Source organism: Centroberyx gerrardi, chromosome 10 (genome assembly GCF_048128805.1).
Source record: "Centroberyx gerrardi isolate f3 chromosome 10, fCenGer3.hap1.cur.20231027, whole genome shotgun sequence".
NCBI lineage: Eukaryota > Metazoa > Chordata > Actinopteri > Beryciformes > Berycidae > Centroberyx > Centroberyx gerrardi.
Genome location: NC_136006.1, coordinates 8,133,114 through 8,151,444, shown reverse-complemented (window position 1 = coordinate 8,151,444; position 18,331 = coordinate 8,133,114). Strand labels below are relative to the sequence as shown.

Here is an 18,331-nt window from a genome sequence, read left to right as displayed (position 1 = left end):
TCCATTCCATATGTCATGTTTCAGATGATCGTCATAGAAAAAAACACATTTTCATCTTCATTTGACTTCTCCATAGGACCAACATCTGACTACCAAACCTCCCTCCTGGACAATACTTCTCACAGTAATAAAAACCAGTTAGAGTCTACTCTGCATTTGACCTGGTGTCCTCACTTCAAAGCCTTCCCCCCAGCTGGTTCACAACATTCCCTTGACATTTTTTATATATCATATGGAGCTGTAAAACTGTGCTGGCTATCTGCACGCATCAAGTTACTCAATATTACCGGTCTGATAGTTTCTAAAGTACACCAAAGCTGTACTGTAAAGAATGATTTACTGTCTGATGTCTTTCACTTTGACCCTTTGCCTAATTACCCGCATTCCAGAAGTCCAGACCCCCATACCATGGGAGCCATCTTCCCTGTCTGCATAAAACCTGTCAGTATAAACAGGTTGGCTCTTAGCTTTACATTCACAGCATATACAAGGAGCTGTGAGTGTCTGTTTCCTCGACTTTTCAAATGTAGTCCTGTCACTGGTGGAAAAAGTACTCAAATCCGTATTAAAAGTAAAGGTTCTGCATTCAAAACTAATTAAGTAAAAGTATAGTATTAGCAGCAAAATGTACTTAAGTATCAAAAGTAAAAGTACTCATTCTGAAGAACAGTCCATTTCAGAGTGTTAAATTATTGATGCATTAACCTGTAAGAAGTATTTTAATGTAATTGTATGTAATGTAATTGTAGGTCTAACTGCTCCATATACTGTTGGGGAGTTTAAACTCTAACAATGCAACATATTTTATGAGCTTATCATATGTTTTGCATGTAAAACCTCATTCTGCACAGTAAACTCCAGCCGTCAGATAAATGTAGTGGAGTAAAAGTATAAAGTCTCACAAAATGGAAATACTCAAGTAAAGTGCCAGTACCTCAAAATTGTAGTTAAGTACAGTACTTGAGTAAATGTACTTACTTACTTTCCACCTGTGAGTTCTGCTGACAATGTTGAAAACCAACAGCTTTGCTCACTGCATGCACTCAGCAGGCGAGGAAAGGAAGGTCATTTAAAAAAAGGTTGTGGCTGAGTTTGGTTGTTCGAAATCAGGCCTCGGCCATCACAAATACAAGTTTACAGTCATTATTAACATCATAAGGGGATCTGGTTTTAATTAGGATGAATTATGACTGTAATGTGCTGCTTTGTATTCACAGTACTGAGGTGAGATGCGTCCTTGCAATGTTATCCTAGACTTTTACCTCTACACCACAAACATAGAAAGTTAGCTTACTAGTAAACATCAGCAATCTAAGTAACCCACATCAATCCAGTATAACTTACTTCAAATACCAGTGAAAATTCATATTGAGACACCAAAACCAGAGCTGAACAATTAATCAAAAAAAAATATGAACTTCTGCAATTTCCAAATCGCAGAGGCTGCAATTAATTGCTTAAGAGAGAGTTGTGTCCAAAATGGATTTCTGAACAAGGTGTTTTAGAGCTGCAGGTGATCTTTGGTCCATGAATCAAGTACAATATTGGTGAAAACCTTTCATCAGACTCAAATTCAGTAAATCCTGCACACTGACATCTATTCTTTTAACAAAATCACTTTTCTTTAAACAATTTTAAAGTTTTAAAAATGTTAGAAAAAACTTGTGATATGAATCGCAGTTTAAAACACAATTGCAATATTCTGTCAAATAATCGCATTTTTTGTCAATATCTTTCAGCCCTAACCAAAACCTGTACAGCTTCAGCTCAGCGTTTCATCAGTCGAGTTTTATTTGTGCATGTGCCACCATGTACAAATTTAGTGCCGTCTCAGTGCCCAGAGAGTATAACGGGACCATGACAGGTCCTTGTGTCGTGGCAGACCCTCCAGGGGCAGCAGTAACTCACGGGACAGTGATCGGGGTCAGTTACCTTCTCACACTCACGCTTGTGCTGACTGACTCTGGCACGCTACACTGCCATGTGGCTGATGCTGCTTCGATGCACGCCTGGACATGAGTTTATGCGAACACATGTTTGTATACAGAGAACGCACACAAACACATACTGTTGCATTTCTATATATAGGCTGGAACAGGATGAACCAGAGAGAAGGGGGGTGGAGGGGGAGTTGGGGGGGCACGTTGAAGTCTGTTGATGCAGATATTGAGGGAAATGAAAACAAGGCCATAGTTGGGGAATGTTACGACAACCTGTTTGAACAAAAAACTAAAGAGCAATACCAAAACTCTCCATATTCATGTGCGATGCAACATGAACTTTTGCCTAGATCTGTCGCTGAAGTGGACAATTTAAGACTGTGAACATGGCAGGTAAAGGAGAGGTGAAATGGTCTCATGTAAATGTTTCCAGACCATGTTTCCAATGGCTTCCTTACCACTCTTCAAACATGTGAGGAGTGGCCTTGTTGTGTGTGTGAGCTCAGAATAAATCAGATGAAATGTCTGCCACTTCCTTTTATTGGCAACATCGAGCTACACTGTAGATCAAATAAGTATCAAGTAAATAAGTATGTTTCAAATTCTTCCTCTAAACAGGATGCAGAGGGGAATATATAAAAAAAAAAAAAAAAATCACCAGACTTTTATTTTGTAGCCCTGATGAGCAGATGGCAGCCAGACTTTCCTACAAATCTACTGACGAAATGTCCATGGCTTCTCCACTATGTTAATTGCCGCAAATTACAGATTCTGGTGCATTTTAATGGTCATATTTGACGACTACTTGCACTTTATACGTTTGTTTCTATGTTTATAGCACACTCAAAGCTCTTGAACAAAAGCTTAGCAATAGCTACATGGGACATAAGAAAGTCAACTCTAAATGAAGTGAATGCAACTCATAAGCCAGTTATGAGTTGTGTGCAAAGCTAATTCACTTTCACTACATTGAGTAAATTAATCAACATAGCTTTGATTCTGATTATTTGCTACAATGTCCACATGCCAAGCTACCTGGTGGTCTAGTAAGGCTATGACCTAGCACTATGCTTCCTCAAACAGTTAATATACTATTCTCCATCAACCTACGGTCTGCCAGGCCACAGAACTGGGCTAAGCTATTTTCACATGTGACAACTGAAAGCCCAGCAGGCCAATCACAATAAATTATTTTTAAGATCCTTGAGTGAACCAAACCAGCTTTGTAAAGACCAACCTGCAACAAATAAAACTTCTGAAGAAGAAAATAACTCAGAATTAGAAACACATCAAAATATTTATTCACCAGTCAAAACATAAAATTGAAACGCAGGGTCTAGAGATGGAAGAGTTTACTGAGCATGGTATCACATTTCTCAGTAGGCCCACAAACGAAGTAACTCACATGCGGTGATACTTTGTGTGAGTCTGACAGCCAATTGTGAGCTCCACATGGTGACGCATGCAGAGACTTTTACCTGAAGACAATTGTTTGAAGGCAACTATTAAGCGCTAAGACAGGATGGACATACATCTGCTTTGTGGAATTGATATTGTGTAGGAAGAGTATGTTATATTGAAGAGTCATGGTGAACTACACCCAATACAAATGCCTGTACAGTAGCAATAAAAACATCTAGGCAGAGCTGAGAAAGTGTCTACTTTGAAATCACAGCCAAATTCATACCTCAGGCAGTTGCAAAAAAAGCAGAACCACAAATAATATAATACAACACTGTAGCCTGAAAGGTAACAAGCCATTTTCAAGAAGGTATGAATAAACTGAGAAAGGTGTATTAGACAATGAACATAAATAGGCAAGTCTTGGGGAAGAGTACTTCGCTTGCAAAATCATGCAAGACAATGTGTGTGTGGTACGTCTACGCATCAGACAGCGAGGCTTTGAAGGAAGTAGGAAGGGTCTATCTAAACTTGTCGATAAATGCTTCCGTGGTTGGTGTTCTCCCTCAGTCCAAAGCAGGCAGAGAAGGGTGGTGGTGGTTGTGGCGGGGTTATCAGTTCTCAAGGAAAGCCACGTAGTCAGTGAGTCTGGCCAACTGCTGCTCATTTGGAACCAACGAGACAGGGGGAGGATCTGTTGAAAGACAGAAAGTATGGAGAGGTGGAGTGAGAGGGGGATTCCTCATTGTGCCAAGTGCTCTCCATCATGTAGTATCTCCCCCGTTTAAACTCAGCGGCTACAGCACACATGCTCCAGCTGAACAGACTCAGCATGGCACAGTTCTCAGCTAACCGCACCGCCGACATCTGCGCATGAGCTCACCGCTTCCTCCCAACCTGTAAAAATACTCTACCTACAGAGTCTGCCCATGCTAGTGATGTGACCGTAATGGACTGAAGTCTGGATATCATTTAGAGTACCAAGTCTGGCTGTCTACACGCCGTTGTCAGCATATTACAACACTTTATATTCATCCAAACAAGAATTATTTCCGATAGCCTGGGCGAGATCCACTCTACAACCGAAATCAACACGCGCGATTAAGTGCCAGTGGTACTGGGGGGGGGAAAAAGCAGACATGCGAGAGGATTAATGGCGAGTGAGTCTGCCGTGTTGGGCTGGACATGTGCATGGCAGATGCTTCAGCATTAAGGTCCACTGATTAGAGAGAAGGGAAGCCGTTGCGCGGGGCAGACCAAAACCTCCCACTCATATGTTTGCATAAATAAATAGGTTGCTCATAGAAGATGGACCAATCCACGTGATTCTAGGTGGTGGGGGCTGGAGAGGGATGGCGTGATAAAAATCAGAGAAAGAAAGGAGGATAGGGAAAGAAAAGAAAAGGGGAAGTGTAGCCGATCACGATGAAGGCGTGAATGGAGGTTTAAGCAGAAAAAAAAGAGCAGGAAGGCTGAATATGGAGATTATATAAATAAAAGGGAATTAAATAAAAGGAAATCAGAATGAGTTACATTTTGTCAGAGAGGGGAAATTTCTTGGAAGAAATTCGCTCCAAGAGATAAAAATGTCAGAGACCCTTCGTGAAGATTAAAAATGTCTCGTAATTCAAAGCTCTGGATACTGTTATATGGGCAGCTAATGAAATGTAGCAGGGACAGTAATGCGGTGGCGGTGCTGCAGGAGGAGGGTGGGACCAGGAAGAGAAAAAAGTTTGGGTGTAGAACAGCGGGCTGAAGATGGAGAAAGAGAAGGAGAAGAGCAACAGTGCCACCTACCTGGTTTCTGGGGCATCACCATCCTGGTGGCAGGGTCTGCCTGCCAGCCCTGACTCACCACACCTTTGGACAAAGACAGAAACACACAGAGGTGAAGAGGAAGAGAGGAAAATTTACTTTTGTCAGTGAACTGTAAGTGTAAAAAAAGTGAGATTGTTGAACAACAGGGCAATGAAAATAAGTCACAAGTAAAAATATAATTCTATTACTTCTACTAACAATAATAATAATGTGCAAGTTTATTGATCCTCGTAGGGAAATTGTCAGGGAGGTCAAAGGTCAGCTACAGAACAGCACCCTTGGAGCTGATAGAGATTCAGTAACTTGCTCAAGGAACTTAACTTCAGTGAGGCAAAAACACACAAAAAAAAGAATACTTGGGAGCTCAAGACCAGGAACTCTAAACTGGTGACGTCTTTCTACATGATGAAAATTATTATGAAACATTCCCGGTGAGGAAATTTTGTAAACTGAGTCTTACCCTTTACAGCCTCCTCCACAGAGTAGCCCACAAAGGCAGCAAAGTCTTCTGCTGTGATGGAAGTATACGCCTGGGCCACTAGACCATACGCCCTTTGCCGCGTGCTCTCTGTGAAAGCAAAGGGATGCATAAGGCATACAGCATATGGCGAACACACTGACAGCATGCTGTTACGTAAAATGTTGAACAGAAGTTTTGAAATAGCATTACAGCATCATGATTGCTGTAAACAAGGCGGGAAATTAACACCAGCCACCAGATAAATGCACGTACATTTTGGCTAAGTTACACCAAGCCACCAAAGAGTTAACCACATTGTTCTACTGGAGTTTCTACTATAATTAACAATTTATCAAAAGTGACAGGTAGGTTTTTTTTTTTAGGCCAACTGACACTGTGTCCAGGGGACCAAAAAAAGTCAGTTCTCTGCTATGGTCATTAACATTCACAGGTGAGCGTGTTTTGGTAAATTGTCAAGTGAGTGCTAGAGGTTTGCATGGAACTTTTTTTTTTTTTATCCCATGTTTTCCTGCTCCTCCCAGTTTTCCTCCTGTATGAAACATGCACCAGTAACTCATTTTGCCATATCTGCCCTCGGTGATCGCTAGTCTAAAACACGTGCTCCCAACAGATATGTAAACTAGGCTATAGGAATACGGTCTAAAGTATTTTAGCTCTTAAGGTTTGGTTATAGTCATCGTTGCGTGTGTGTGTGTGTGTGTGTGTGTGTGTGTGTGTGTGTGTGTGTGTGTGTATAAAGTCACTTCCTCTCACCACTCCATCTCCCCCTCACCCCAAATCAGCTGCAGGCACATGGTCACAGAGCAAGCACTGATTAAACTACATAATAAAATAACCACAGAAACTGTGGGTTGTCTGCTTTTAGTTGCCTATCATCTGGATTTGTTTTAGTCAAATGGTCCATGTTGTTGTGACGCAAACTAATTGATGAGCAAAAAAAAAAAAAGAAATACAGGTTTGACACCATCAAGAAACTTTACAATAGGTCTTGTTAAATGGATGAATCATGGACATCACGTTATGTCCATTTCCACTGGTGATCACTATGGGTTGTGTGATCAAAATTACAGTGAAGGGAAACATAGGTTAGATGTTCCTTACACCATAGACCACTGAAATCTATGCCAAGGCAATTGCTAAGGCTTTCAAACTGTCAAAGCTGTCCCACTTAGCCTGCCCCCAGCATGGCACGAAACTATGCTGATAAAGGTTCTCTGTGATGATAATGGAAAGCTGAGTCTTGTGGTTGACAGCAGGGCAGACATACATTTTGTGGGATGCGTTTACCGTTCCTCTGACAGCTATCACATAAATGCCTCAGGGTTGTGGCCTTTCCTGCTTTATAGCCTAGCAACGGTTTATGTGTACCAACAGCCAGCCCCCAATCATTGCAACAGCGTTAGCAGCAGTAACAATAACAAGTAGGATGAGAAAAGACAGCTGTGAGGGAAGGCTAGAGATTTGTCAAGAGCGTTTTCCCATTCTGCTGTCCAAAGGGCTTCCTGTTATCCATGTTGTTATTCTACGTCTGTCTAAATGTTAAAAAGAGGTGGAGATCAGAAGGACTAAAATATGTTTACTTGGCAAACTATGCTGAGGCAGTGTTTCCTCTGTGATTTTATGTGCCAGTAGTGCTTGAGAGTACTTTTAGTTTTCATCCAAGTTATGATTCTAGCGAAAGTTGTAGTGTTAAATAAAGAGGAAAGACAGGTTGAGGTGTTTTTTTCTCCTCGCTTCAATATATCACTCTTATGTACTTAAAGTGTCGCATTTATCAAATATGCCTAACACATAAAGCTGCTTTTTGCAATGCAACTCAACTAATAAAAAAAATAAAAATAAAAAATAAACAGCTGACTGATTGCATATTGCAAAAAGAATGGGGACTTTTTTGAACTACTGTTCCCAACTCAGGCAAGCAGGTCACCTCAAGGGGGTTTTTGTAACCCAGTCCCCAGGCAGACGTGTATTTTTACCACGGCCTCTTGACCGTTAGGGTGCTATCCAAAGATGACTCATGTGGCGCCTGGACCAGCCCTTCTCAGAATGCCCCCTCCAACACCCCAGAGTTGGGTTGGAGCTGCTGAGCAAGACGGTCCATGGCTGGGGGATGGGGGTTTTATGGAGGAGAAACAGGACCCCACCTGCCCTTCACTGACAGTCTATTCCAGGGCCACTATCATTTCTCACCCTCTTGCCTCTCAAAAATAGCCCCCACCAGCAAAGGCAAAGCAGAGAGGACATGGCAAGGGCTTTTATTTTTAAATGTTGTCTATTGCCAAGTAAGAGCAACAGACAACAACAGACTGGGACAAATCCTGACGGATGGATTCCAAGGAAAACCCAGAAGATCAACATAAGATAACTCTGGGTTTGCATATGTTCTTTTTTTCCTGTAGGCTATTTGAATTTCTGCTTAATCCACATGTTTTTAGGCCTAACAATAACAAGCGTACATATACTTAATTCCATGCACCTTTATTTCAGGCTTCATTGAAAATAATTGTGGTGATTTTTTTTAAGATAGATCTGCTAATCACCAATTCAAGTGAACACTATTGGGTCAAGCATTTAACATGTTGAACAATCATAGACATCTTACATACAAATGAGAACTGAGCAAAACAACGATTCCCATAAGCTACATGTGAGGAAAACTAGTGTAAACAAACTTAGCAGACATTCTATTTACATTTATCTAGGCCTATTATTCAATAATACCAGCATACAACTGGCTTAGGAGTACAAAAGTATAAAAAAAAGATAAGAAAAAAGTATGAGTACAAAATTGAAATGAAATATTGCACTCAAAATGAAGGTAAGCCATTCTAGCCTGAGCCCTTTATAACTTCCTGGTTTCCTTCAACATCTTACACAAATTGCAACTAGAGTCCCTGCCATAAATACTGAAATTAAAGAACCTGCACAAGTACATTATAATTTCTACAAGTCCATAACTATTTCAAGTTTCATTACTCCTCCTCCTCTTCTTCATCTTCTGCATCCTCAAACTCATCATCTTCACCCAGTCCAAAGTCCATTTTTCCAAGGACTGTTTGAACATGCTCTGTTGATAGAGTGAAGTGGTCCATCTTCTCAAAACCTGGTTCTGGCCTCTCTTCACCCAGTGAGCCCTTGGCAGCATCCTTGGTCTGTGTGATAAGGCCCTTAGAGGACAGCAGGAACTCGGCAGCACCACCCTGCTCCAATGCCCTCACAGCTGTATCTGTCAGCTCCGAACTAGCCTGCAGTCGTTCACCATAACGTTGAGCCAGTGCCCGCAGAGCTGCCACCTTCTCATCCTGCTCTTTCCCAATTTTCTCTAGTAGCAGGGTCTTGCGTTCTTCCAGCACAGCGTAGAGCAAGTCGAAACGTTCAGCTAGCCCTTGCTTAGCGCGCTGAGCATTCTCCTGTACGGCACGGCAGGCGTCTTCCATCTGGTTGAGCAGGGCCTGCAGGCGCCCATTGCTGGCCACTAGGGTGTCGATAGCATTACTCAGTTCACCCTTCTGGGCCTGGTAAACACTGGCTAGAGGTGACACCTCACAGTCCTTGTGCTGACCGAAGACTTTGCACATGGAGCAGGTGGGTACCTGACAGGTCACACAATAGATGTTGATTTTCTCATCCTCGTGTTCCTGGCACATGGGTTCTTTGGAATCCTTTGGCTTCAGGGCGGTTTCTGTGCTTCCTCCAGTACTGCCACTCCCTTCCTGCTGCTGCTTATAGATGTCAATGATATTTTCCACCAACAGATTGCGCTGGAGCCCATGCACACCATGGCGGTCGAGCACAACCTCAAAGCGGCAGGTAGGGCAGCGGAAGACGCCACCAGAAAAGCGGTATGGGTTGCGCGAGTCGTAGAGGTCACTGGCACAGCTGCGGCACAAGTTGTGCTGGCAGGGCAGGATGACCACGGGTTTGGTGAACATGTCCAGGCAGATGGGGCAGCTCAGCTGCTTCTCCAGGCTCTCCATTGGGCTGGGGGGACGAACCACTGATCCGGTCCTCTGAACATCCATGATGGAAAAGCTTCTGTTTACAGACAGGCCAGAAAAGCTTCTTGATCTCCACACAGCAAAAACTACAAGGTTCTCTCTCTCTCAGTTGGCTTCAACAAGCGATTAAAATGTAGGGCAGGTTCTACGGCCTTGTCCTTAGTGTTTGCTGTTACTCATGAAATGCTGATATCTATTCTGGCTAGGAGCTAGCACCCCCGTCCTTTATACCGACCCTTCACAGCCGGTGACACCCGATCCCTTCCACCAACCAGAGCACGCATTCCTCCCTGTTTGCTTGCCAGGGATCTTTTCAGAGAAAATGGCCCCCACCTACCGGCTGCTGCATGTGTCACATGTCACAGTGGCCACGATGTCCCCTCTTTGGACAGCGGTGGTACACTGAAGGGTGACAAACAGGGCCCATGTGACTGGCCCAGAGGAGCCCCACCTGAGCGTGTGGGCTCATTTAATGGGTAAACAAGTCCACATCAACACCCTGTGACACAGTTGTTGTGTTTACCATATGATTTGATATGAGTTATGGCACAAACCTGTTTAGCTATTCATATAATCTATTTTATTTACTTCACTAAACACTGCATAATGCCATTGAAGGAAGACTTGAAGCCCCTCTAAGACATATAACTTCTTTGATGGGAAAAATTTGTTTTCATGCACTCACGACATGAAAGTTTAAATCTAAATTAATGCTACGATTAGTACTATGATTTCAAGACTTTTTCTCACATTCACCTCATCCTTCCTCAGGCAGCACCTGGCAGTGATCCTCCCTGTTTGCCAAACTCTCTTGTGACATATACCACAGTCCATGGCACATCAACATGAGGTACCATAAACATGAGGGATAAGCTATTCTTAAAGTCTCTCACAAGAGTAACATCACACGATAGGCCCAAATAATATTGTCAACATATTGGCAATAATTTGATGTATAAATATTTCATTCCATAGACTTAAGAAGGTAATGTGTGAAATAAATAGGGGATACAGAAAACTGAAATAGTTTGCTATTCTGTTACATTTTGATAGAGTAACTATGTAAACCCACAATATCTAGCCTAAGTATGTACCCTGGTATCTTATTTCATATTGTGTTTTGTTGAAACTGATAACCTGCATTAGGCTACATTATATAGATACACCATACTGCTGAACACTAGAAGGTGTTACAAAATCAGTCAAACTCCCTCCCTTAATTAGCCAACATGTTTTGTTTCCCTCAGCTGGGCTCCATCACAACTAGAACTATATTTTAAGTGTTAGACTGGTGCCCCCTGCTGATCATGATTCTAAATCACACAGAACAAAATGTAAAGAAAAATATCACTGAGAAGAGTTTAGCCCATGTGTTTTCCTCATTAATATAATTTAAAATTCAAGGGAGTAAAGACCAAAAGGTGATGGAGGTGAATGGCATAGCATAAACAAACCAATAATGTAGTTATGCAGATCATAGTGTTATGTTCAGGGTAGGACAATACCACCAGACACAAAACAAATGCTGGCAAGTTTTGGCTACGGCTGTTTGTGTACAGCCAATTCTGGTAAATAATAAATAAGTGTTATTTGGAAGAACTATCATATTCTAAAAAAAATGATATGGCATGTAAAATAGTGAAAGTGAAATTTAACAGCCAATGTTCTGTAGACAAAAAGTGAGTTTCCTGCTCTGGTTATGTTCAGTAAAGGTGGCATATGAGTGAGTGGGTCATCAAAATCAGAGGGTCAAATAAGACGTGATTCATGTTGATACCTCGAAGAGCCTCCATGACCGGAAGGATATTCTCAGACCACTGGTAGGCTGCGATTGCTGTGTAGATCCCTGGAAAGTCTCGCTGCCATATTCGTTGGCCGACTGCCCACACAGCTGTTAGCTCAGGGTTTGCCTGCATACAACAAGTGGGAAAGCATTTCAAAAGCCTTCAGTATGCTACACATGACAAGGCAGTGGACTTTACCCCACTGTACCAGCAGTCTCACCCAGTACTAAAGAGAATGCATCACAGTGGTTTACACACTCACATGCCTTCAGTATGCAAGTGTCAAAATATTTTTTTCAAAATTGTCCTCTCCAATTTGAAATGTCATTTGAAATCCAAAATCTCAAACAATTTCTGCAAGGTTAGGTTGGTACAGCAACATTTCTGGTAAGATCTGAGGGCCCCCTGTGATTATTTGGCCTTCAGCTGCGCATATGAAAATCCAGTAATGCTCTGGGTGGCCATGAGATTATTCCTTATACATCACTCTAAAGCCATTTCCAAAGGGGCCATGGTCTCAGTAGGGCCGGACTGCTGATTTTGTTAAGGAATCAGCCAATACCTTTCAATAATTGAAAGCACAACTCTCCAAGTATCATACTGTGAAATGGCCTTCAGCCATATTTCACAGTAGAGCACCTCTCTGAGAGGCAAAACTTGCTTACCGCTTTGATTGCTTGAGGAATCCGCTTCCAGAGATACCTGGCGTTATTCCTATTGGAACAGCAACAACACAAGTTAGGCAATACAGAGAATTTGTTTACGTTTACATGTGGCAAAATAAGATTTAGTTAGCTGTGATACAACTCCACAAGCGTCAGTTATCTCATTTGATGGAGTTGCAACCTGAACGCATGCTATAGCAATAAGACCTCAAATAAAGTACAAGGCGGCATTCTTCACTGCGATTATACAGTAGGTATGGGAGTGCTGCATGTATGAGGCTATTGTAGGTGTTGCCAAGTACCTCTCCAGATTCAAAAATGATTAAGTCTTATATAAAGCAGGGTTCCCCTGCATACCACAACCCTTGCCCAATGACTTGCTCCTTAATACAAATCTTGGGCATCAAAGACACTGTGAAAGCTGAAAAGAAAAGAGGCATCCCAATTGCTCATCAAGTACTTTTGAAAGAAACGTTACTTTGCGTTTGCTACCTTAAATTTAAGGATCTCAAGGAAGTTGTAGGGAACTGCAGGAAATGGTTTTGTCCAAATACAAAATCATGGGGAGAACCCTACTACTTCTCTAAAACCAGACACAGGGTTGACTTACATATCATTGTGTAGTAAATAGAGGGCCAGTAATTGAGCATAGACTTGAGGTGTTGCGATGCCCCCTGGAGCCTGTTAAAAACAAATGCAGGTATGGTTATATTACTGTTCTAACCTCACCATGCTAATAATACCACTAAAACAAGCAGAAAACGAACAGAGCAAACTTAAATCAAACTGTTTCTAAATGTTACTGGCGATATAAAGTTAGGTACCTAATTGAGCGTGCTCTCTTAAGCCAACAAGGGCTGCACAAATTGCCCGCACCAGCATTTCATTCAGCTAACACATAGCTAATACATAGTGTCTGCTATAACGTTGGTGCTTAAAGTTAATACAACGTTACAACTAACAGTTAAGTTTACGGTTAGGGTTAGACAGCTAGCCTAACGTGATCTAATATTAACGTTAGTCCTATCAAATGATTAACAGGTAAACACTAGTAATATCCAAAAGAGCTGGCTAACTACTTACGGCTAACTAGCACGAACAGCAGCAATCTAAGTTAGCTAACATTCACTATCACTTCTGTTTTGATGTGCTAACTTGAATCAGCTTGTGGCAGTAACATTGTCGGACTAATGAGCTAACTAGCGTAAGTTAACAGTGCCAGCTAAGAAACAGACTTAGCATTAAGTAACACAAACACGGGTTAGCTTGCTAGCTATGTTACTAATGTTAGTTAGCCGGGACGAGTCATGAGCTAGCGTTAGCTAACTGTCAGATATAACAACAACAATCTAGCATCCATAAAGAGAGACCGCAAGACAACATCCATTGTTGGCACATGAAATAATTAAACTAGCAATTCTAAGCTTACCTCAAGCTCCTGAGTTTCACACTGCTCCAATAATCTATCATAGTTTTCCTCCATAATCACAGCAGCAGGCATGATGATGCCTAGCTGTTGCACACCAGAGTCTTCTTCTTCTATAAAATTGCAGTAGACGAGCAGCATGTCAGGCGTGATGCTGCCCTCCACAGGACAAAGCACAAATTTAAGTAGGCATATAATTCACCTCACTTTGTTACCAACCCATTCAAACAAAATTTACTATCCAACTACAATCCAACATTTGAGTATAACACATATTTTACAGTCTCAAAACACATGTAAATATATTATTATTATTATTATACTCCATGCATTGGTGCAATTAATCTGTGCCTTGGCAAGCTTTCAAATTGAATGAATTCAGCAGACATGATGACTAACATTTCAAACTGAAAAAAAGATAATTCCTCATTATGACTGTTTATGGGTTCAATCCCAATCCCCATTCATGCCAAACCACATTCATCCACACATTAATCATTTCTCATGGCGAAGGGAATGAAGAGAAAACAAAACAGTAGCCTATATCCACTCAAGCCCTTATTTGAACATGTGCTGTAGGTCAGGTTTTTTGTTTGTTTGTTTGTTTGTCTGAATTACCTAATGAGTGCTATTAAGAATGAAAATTCCAGACAACTAAATATTACAAGCCTTTTACAGGTTTGGTGGTCAGGTAAAAAAGGTTTCAAGTCTTGTAAATTGAAAATCATGGATTCAGTTTCCTATCCATGCCTTCACAATTTATGTGAGCCTTGTCTTGATCCTTCCTAAGGTAAATAGTTTCAGAAGATTTAATGGCTGACAATAGAAAGGCACAAAAGCACAGTGAATTTCTATTGCAGAAAGAAGAGCTACTCTTTCAGTCTCTACATGTACCTCAAAGTAAAAGCAGGTCATTTATATACTTTATGAAAATCAGCAGCTTTCAAATCCCCAGACTGCCAACTTTTGTCAGACACGGTGCGGCTAAGCAACAAGGCGTCAGTATGGTAAACCACCGATTATGAGTTTGCTCATCGTCTGAGATGTTGGGGGCAATAACACATATACTTTATGTGACACTCCATGTAAGCACAGTTATTGTAATAATTCTTCACAGGAACGGGAATGAATTCAGAAGACAAAATAAGAGGATAGAAATTATTGCTCTCCATTATCAAAGTAAGAGGAATACTAGGTCAATCATCTGCTGTAATTACAAGGGATTAAGCTGTGGGTATACTTTTGAGACTATTTTAGCACGTTTGTCACTGGTAGAGCACAAAATCATCCTGACTCAGTGATCTTCATAAGAATCAAATCTCCAAATGTCAAGGTGTTGTAAACTTGAACATGGATTCAATTTCCATCCATGTCTTTAATGTTTATGTGTGCCATGACGCCTCCTGCAAGAGAAATGAGTCAATTTGTTTGTGCATCACATTCACTGGAAAGGGATGCTTTCTATTGCAAACAGAAGAGTCACATATTTCTTTCTGACTACCATTCACATACACATAGCTTAATGGTAGATATGGTTGGTATTTTGAGTGGTATTAGTTTCAAAATCTACAGAATTACAAATTTTATTTGAAACTCAAGCGCATGGAGCTCACTGGTAAAGTTTTTGATTCCCATGCTATGCAAATTCATAACAAATGTCCATACTACCATGATGTTTGTGCATGAGGCATGGTGGCCAAGTGGCAAGGCGTTGGTCTCGTAAACCAAAGATCATGGGTTCAATCCCCATCCGTGCCTTTATAAAGTATAGGACCCAAAAAATCAAGGTTAAAGATGTTTGTTGCAGGTTATTCTTCAGAGAAGTGACTTGAGGTGGCATTCAAAGTTGCTTTGTATTGCGGACAGAAGATCTACACCCATGCAAGTCTTTCAAACTCTTATTCAAGTACATGCAGCTTCATTTCTAATCATAAGAATGAGGTTTTTTACTGTTCTTTACCAAAAAAGTTTCGGATATGAAACTCCAGGTATCACCCTCTGACAGTGACCCACCTGCAAACCACAGGCCATCTCCAAACTGCCGCTCTCATCCAACTCTTTAGAAAAGACTGTCTCTACACAGCTAATATCTTTTTTCAGAAGTCAAAATTATATTGTTGGGGAATTCCAATTTGGTAATCCTATAGAATATGAACACTGTCACATCATACAAAAGTTAGGATGTAGCTGGAACCAAATTAATGTACTTGTAGATGTTTGTAGGAGGTGTTTTAATTGCAGGCGTGGTGGCCAAGTGGTAAGGCGTTGGTCTCGTAAACCAAAGATCATGGGTTCGATCCCCATCCATGCCTTTAAAATCTGCCTGAGCACAGAAACTGCACCTAAGAATAAATGTTCTCATAACAGTGCTTCATATGAAACAGAATAAATCCAACAGACTTGGTAGAAAGCTTTGCTCTTCAGAATGACATATTGGTGAAAGGAATTCAAAGGCTCTTTCTACTACAAAAAGAAGAGTTGAATCTGTGGCTCTGTTTTCAAAATCTAATTCAAACACATGAAATATTTCACATAGCTTTTGGACATTCAGAAGAATCAAATATCCAAGCTACCAGAACTTGTAGTAGTTTACCAGACATCGTGGCCAAGTAGCAAGGTGTTCTTCTTGTAAACCGAAGGTTATGGGTTTAATCCTCATGCGTCCCATTATAATAATGGGGTCAACTGATTTTCATACTTTTAAAATATACATACGCCCTGACACCCCATGCAAGAACAAGTTCAAATGTGCTGTTATAACTCCTCATGGGAAAGGAAACATAAGGACTTCAGTCAACAATTATAGAGGACAATGATTATTGCTCTTCAGTGTGACCATAATAGGAATTCAGGATCACACAGGTGTATTCAAGCATATGATCAGTCATTGAGTACACACGTGTCACTCAAGGAAGTTTATAAGAGCCAAGTCTCACAAAAAACATTTTTCTTTTTTTAGATTTCCCAGTCATAGCGGCCAAAGTCCTATTGAGTCATTTAAAAGACATTTTAGTCTAATTCATAACTCTGATAGGCTTCCATTGTATCTGAAAGTGTGTGTGTGTGTGTGTGTGTGTGCCAGCTTCAACCCTTAGACATCCAACTGTAATGTAATTTAAGGGCAAGACTTGTGGCATGATTCTGCAGAGGTTATATTCACCACTTGAAGGCAGCATTGCGTGCGTTTGCTCAGCATTGCTGTCTCTATGCTATGTCTACAATACCACAATAAACCAATTTTCATTTTAAAGTCCAATACTGAGCTTTATGGCTATAATAAGCCTAGAATTTGACGTCCACAAAGTGGTTTCTCTCTATAATGGTCCCCTTTCCATAAGTCTACTGTCTCCTCTTCTATTTCCCCACATTTCCAGCTGTAGTTTAGCTAGAACCTTCATTTCAAAAGTAAACAAAAAAAAAAAGCCACGTTTGACAACCTTACATATTCTTATCAAAGAAACGTGATTGCTTTGTTGTCCTTGTCTCATCCTCAATAATTTATCCATCTTGAGACCAGATTCCCTATTGTGATAGTGAAGAGGATGAGAGGGATGCAAAGTAGCAGCGCCGTAGGAGCCTAATATCCTGAAACGTAAACCTTCAGACATGTAAACAGATCAAACATTAAAATATTAGAATACCTTCCTTCTTTGAAGTATGAATTGTAAGACTGTAAATACATTTTGTGCAGCCTCTCAGACTATCCCTATACACTGGATTCTTAATCCTGATGATATAAACAGCCAAGTCAGGGAGGAATTACACTTCTTTGGATATTGAGTCTACACTTCTTATACGTTTGTTGTATGCACCGAATTTAAGTCCATTGCCTGAAGCTCTGTAGAATAGCAAAGTAGGGAGAGAGAGAAATGAAGATGTTAAGAGATGAACAGTATCTCTATTATATTTATTTACTCAGCTCCTCTGCTCTAAATTTTGAGCTGTGTGAACCAACCTCACAGTCTGCAACTTCAATGGAATTCATAATGACTTGTGGTGTTCTTAATTCTTTATATAATATACCCCCCTCCAGTCCTATCCTACTGGGAGCTCTCAGTATACAGCACTCCCGCGTTCGAATCTGTATGTGTGTGTATGTGTGTGTGTGTTTTAGAGAGGGTGAGAGAGTCAGAGAGAATGAGAAAAAAAGTAAGGATTTTCTCTCACACAAGTTAATTAGAACATTTGCAACCAAATGATGTAATGTAGGAAACCAGTTTGCACAATATAGGTGTCAAGTGAGTAAAAATAACAAATATTCAAAATGCCCAGGTTTCCCAATCATCAGTTTTCAAGGACCAAACTTAGATGTTTCAATAAATGCGACCTCAGGCAACAAAAGTACTCAAAATGGACAAGCTAGTATACAATATATTAATATATCAATCACAGCACCACATTTGTCAATAACCCAGATACAGATATAAATAACAGATACTACATAGAAATTAAAGCCACTGATATGGACAGCTTTTATTTCCACTTTTCAAAATTGCTACCGTTTTCCTATAAGAGAGAAAATGTTGCTTTGATCCTTGGACTGTAATTAGAGTTTGATGGCGTTGAATGCATAATTGCATCACTTAAAACCTGTCACAAGTGACTTGGTTTCCTCCCTTTGCCAATCTCTGAGTAGCTGCTTACTGTCGGTTGAGTGAAGTACAGCTCATCACTAATTCATCAACCCGAAACATCATATGCAAATATTTTCCTTGCCAAGTGAACTGAAGGGGAGGGAAATACGAGTCTCATGGGTTTGTGTTGAAGTGGGGATGATGGCGGGAGACATTGCTGGGCTGCTTTATGTCTATTCTGCCA

The 18,331-nt window shown here is 40.8% G+C and overlaps 1 protein-coding gene and 2 non-coding genes across 4 annotated transcripts; 2 read left to right on the top strand and 1 right to left on the bottom strand.

Annotated features, from left to right (window-relative positions):
* Positions 1-3,218: 3,218 nt before the first annotated feature.
* cops8 (COP9 signalosome subunit 8) lies at positions 3,219-13,618 on the bottom strand. 2 transcript variants are annotated; one of them, XM_071918282.2, is made up of 7 exons: positions 13,517-13,618; positions 12,698-12,768; positions 12,088-12,136; positions 11,416-11,548; positions 5,620-5,727; positions 5,139-5,201; positions 3,219-4,035 (listed from the first exon to the last, which is right to left on the bottom strand). In XM_071918282.2, the coding sequence occupies exons 1-7, from the start codon at positions 13,586-13,588 to the stop codon at positions 3,956-3,958; spliced, it is 576 nt and encodes a 191-aa protein (XP_071774383.1). In that variant the 5' UTR covers positions 13,589-13,618; the 3' UTR covers positions 3,219-3,955. The 2 variants fall into 2 exon arrangements, with proteins under 2 accessions (XP_071774383.1, XP_071774381.1); XM_071918280.2 differs by lacking the exons at positions 3,219-4,035; positions 5,139-5,201; positions 5,620-5,727 and adding an exon at positions 8,130-9,664.
* Positions 13,619-15,199: 1,581 nt separating this feature from the next.
* Positions 15,200-15,271, top strand: trnat-cgu (transfer RNA threonine (anticodon CGU)). The gene has a single exon. It is a non-coding gene; the product is annotated as a tRNA-Thr (tRNA).
* A 482-nt stretch (positions 15,272-15,753) lies between these two features.
* Positions 15,754-15,825, top strand: trnat-cgu (transfer RNA threonine (anticodon CGU)). Its single transcript has one exon. It is a non-coding gene; the product is annotated as a tRNA-Thr (tRNA).
* Positions 15,826-18,331: the final 2,506 nt, after the last annotated feature.

Bases quoted from the DNA above. Each gene is read 5' to 3' on its own strand.
- cops8 (XM_071918280.2), bottom strand. From the start codon at position 13,588: ATGCCTGCTGCTGTGATTATGGAGGAAAACTATGATAGATTATTGGAG. The intron at 12,769-13,516 runs GTAAGCTTAGAA...TGTTTTTAACAG, and splicing joins GTGAAACTCAGGAGCTTGAG to GCTCCAGGGGGCATCGCAAC. The intron at 9,665-11,415 runs GTATCAACATGA...GAAGCTTTTCCA, and splicing joins GGTCATGGAGGCTCTTCGAG to TCATGGATGTTCAGAGGACC.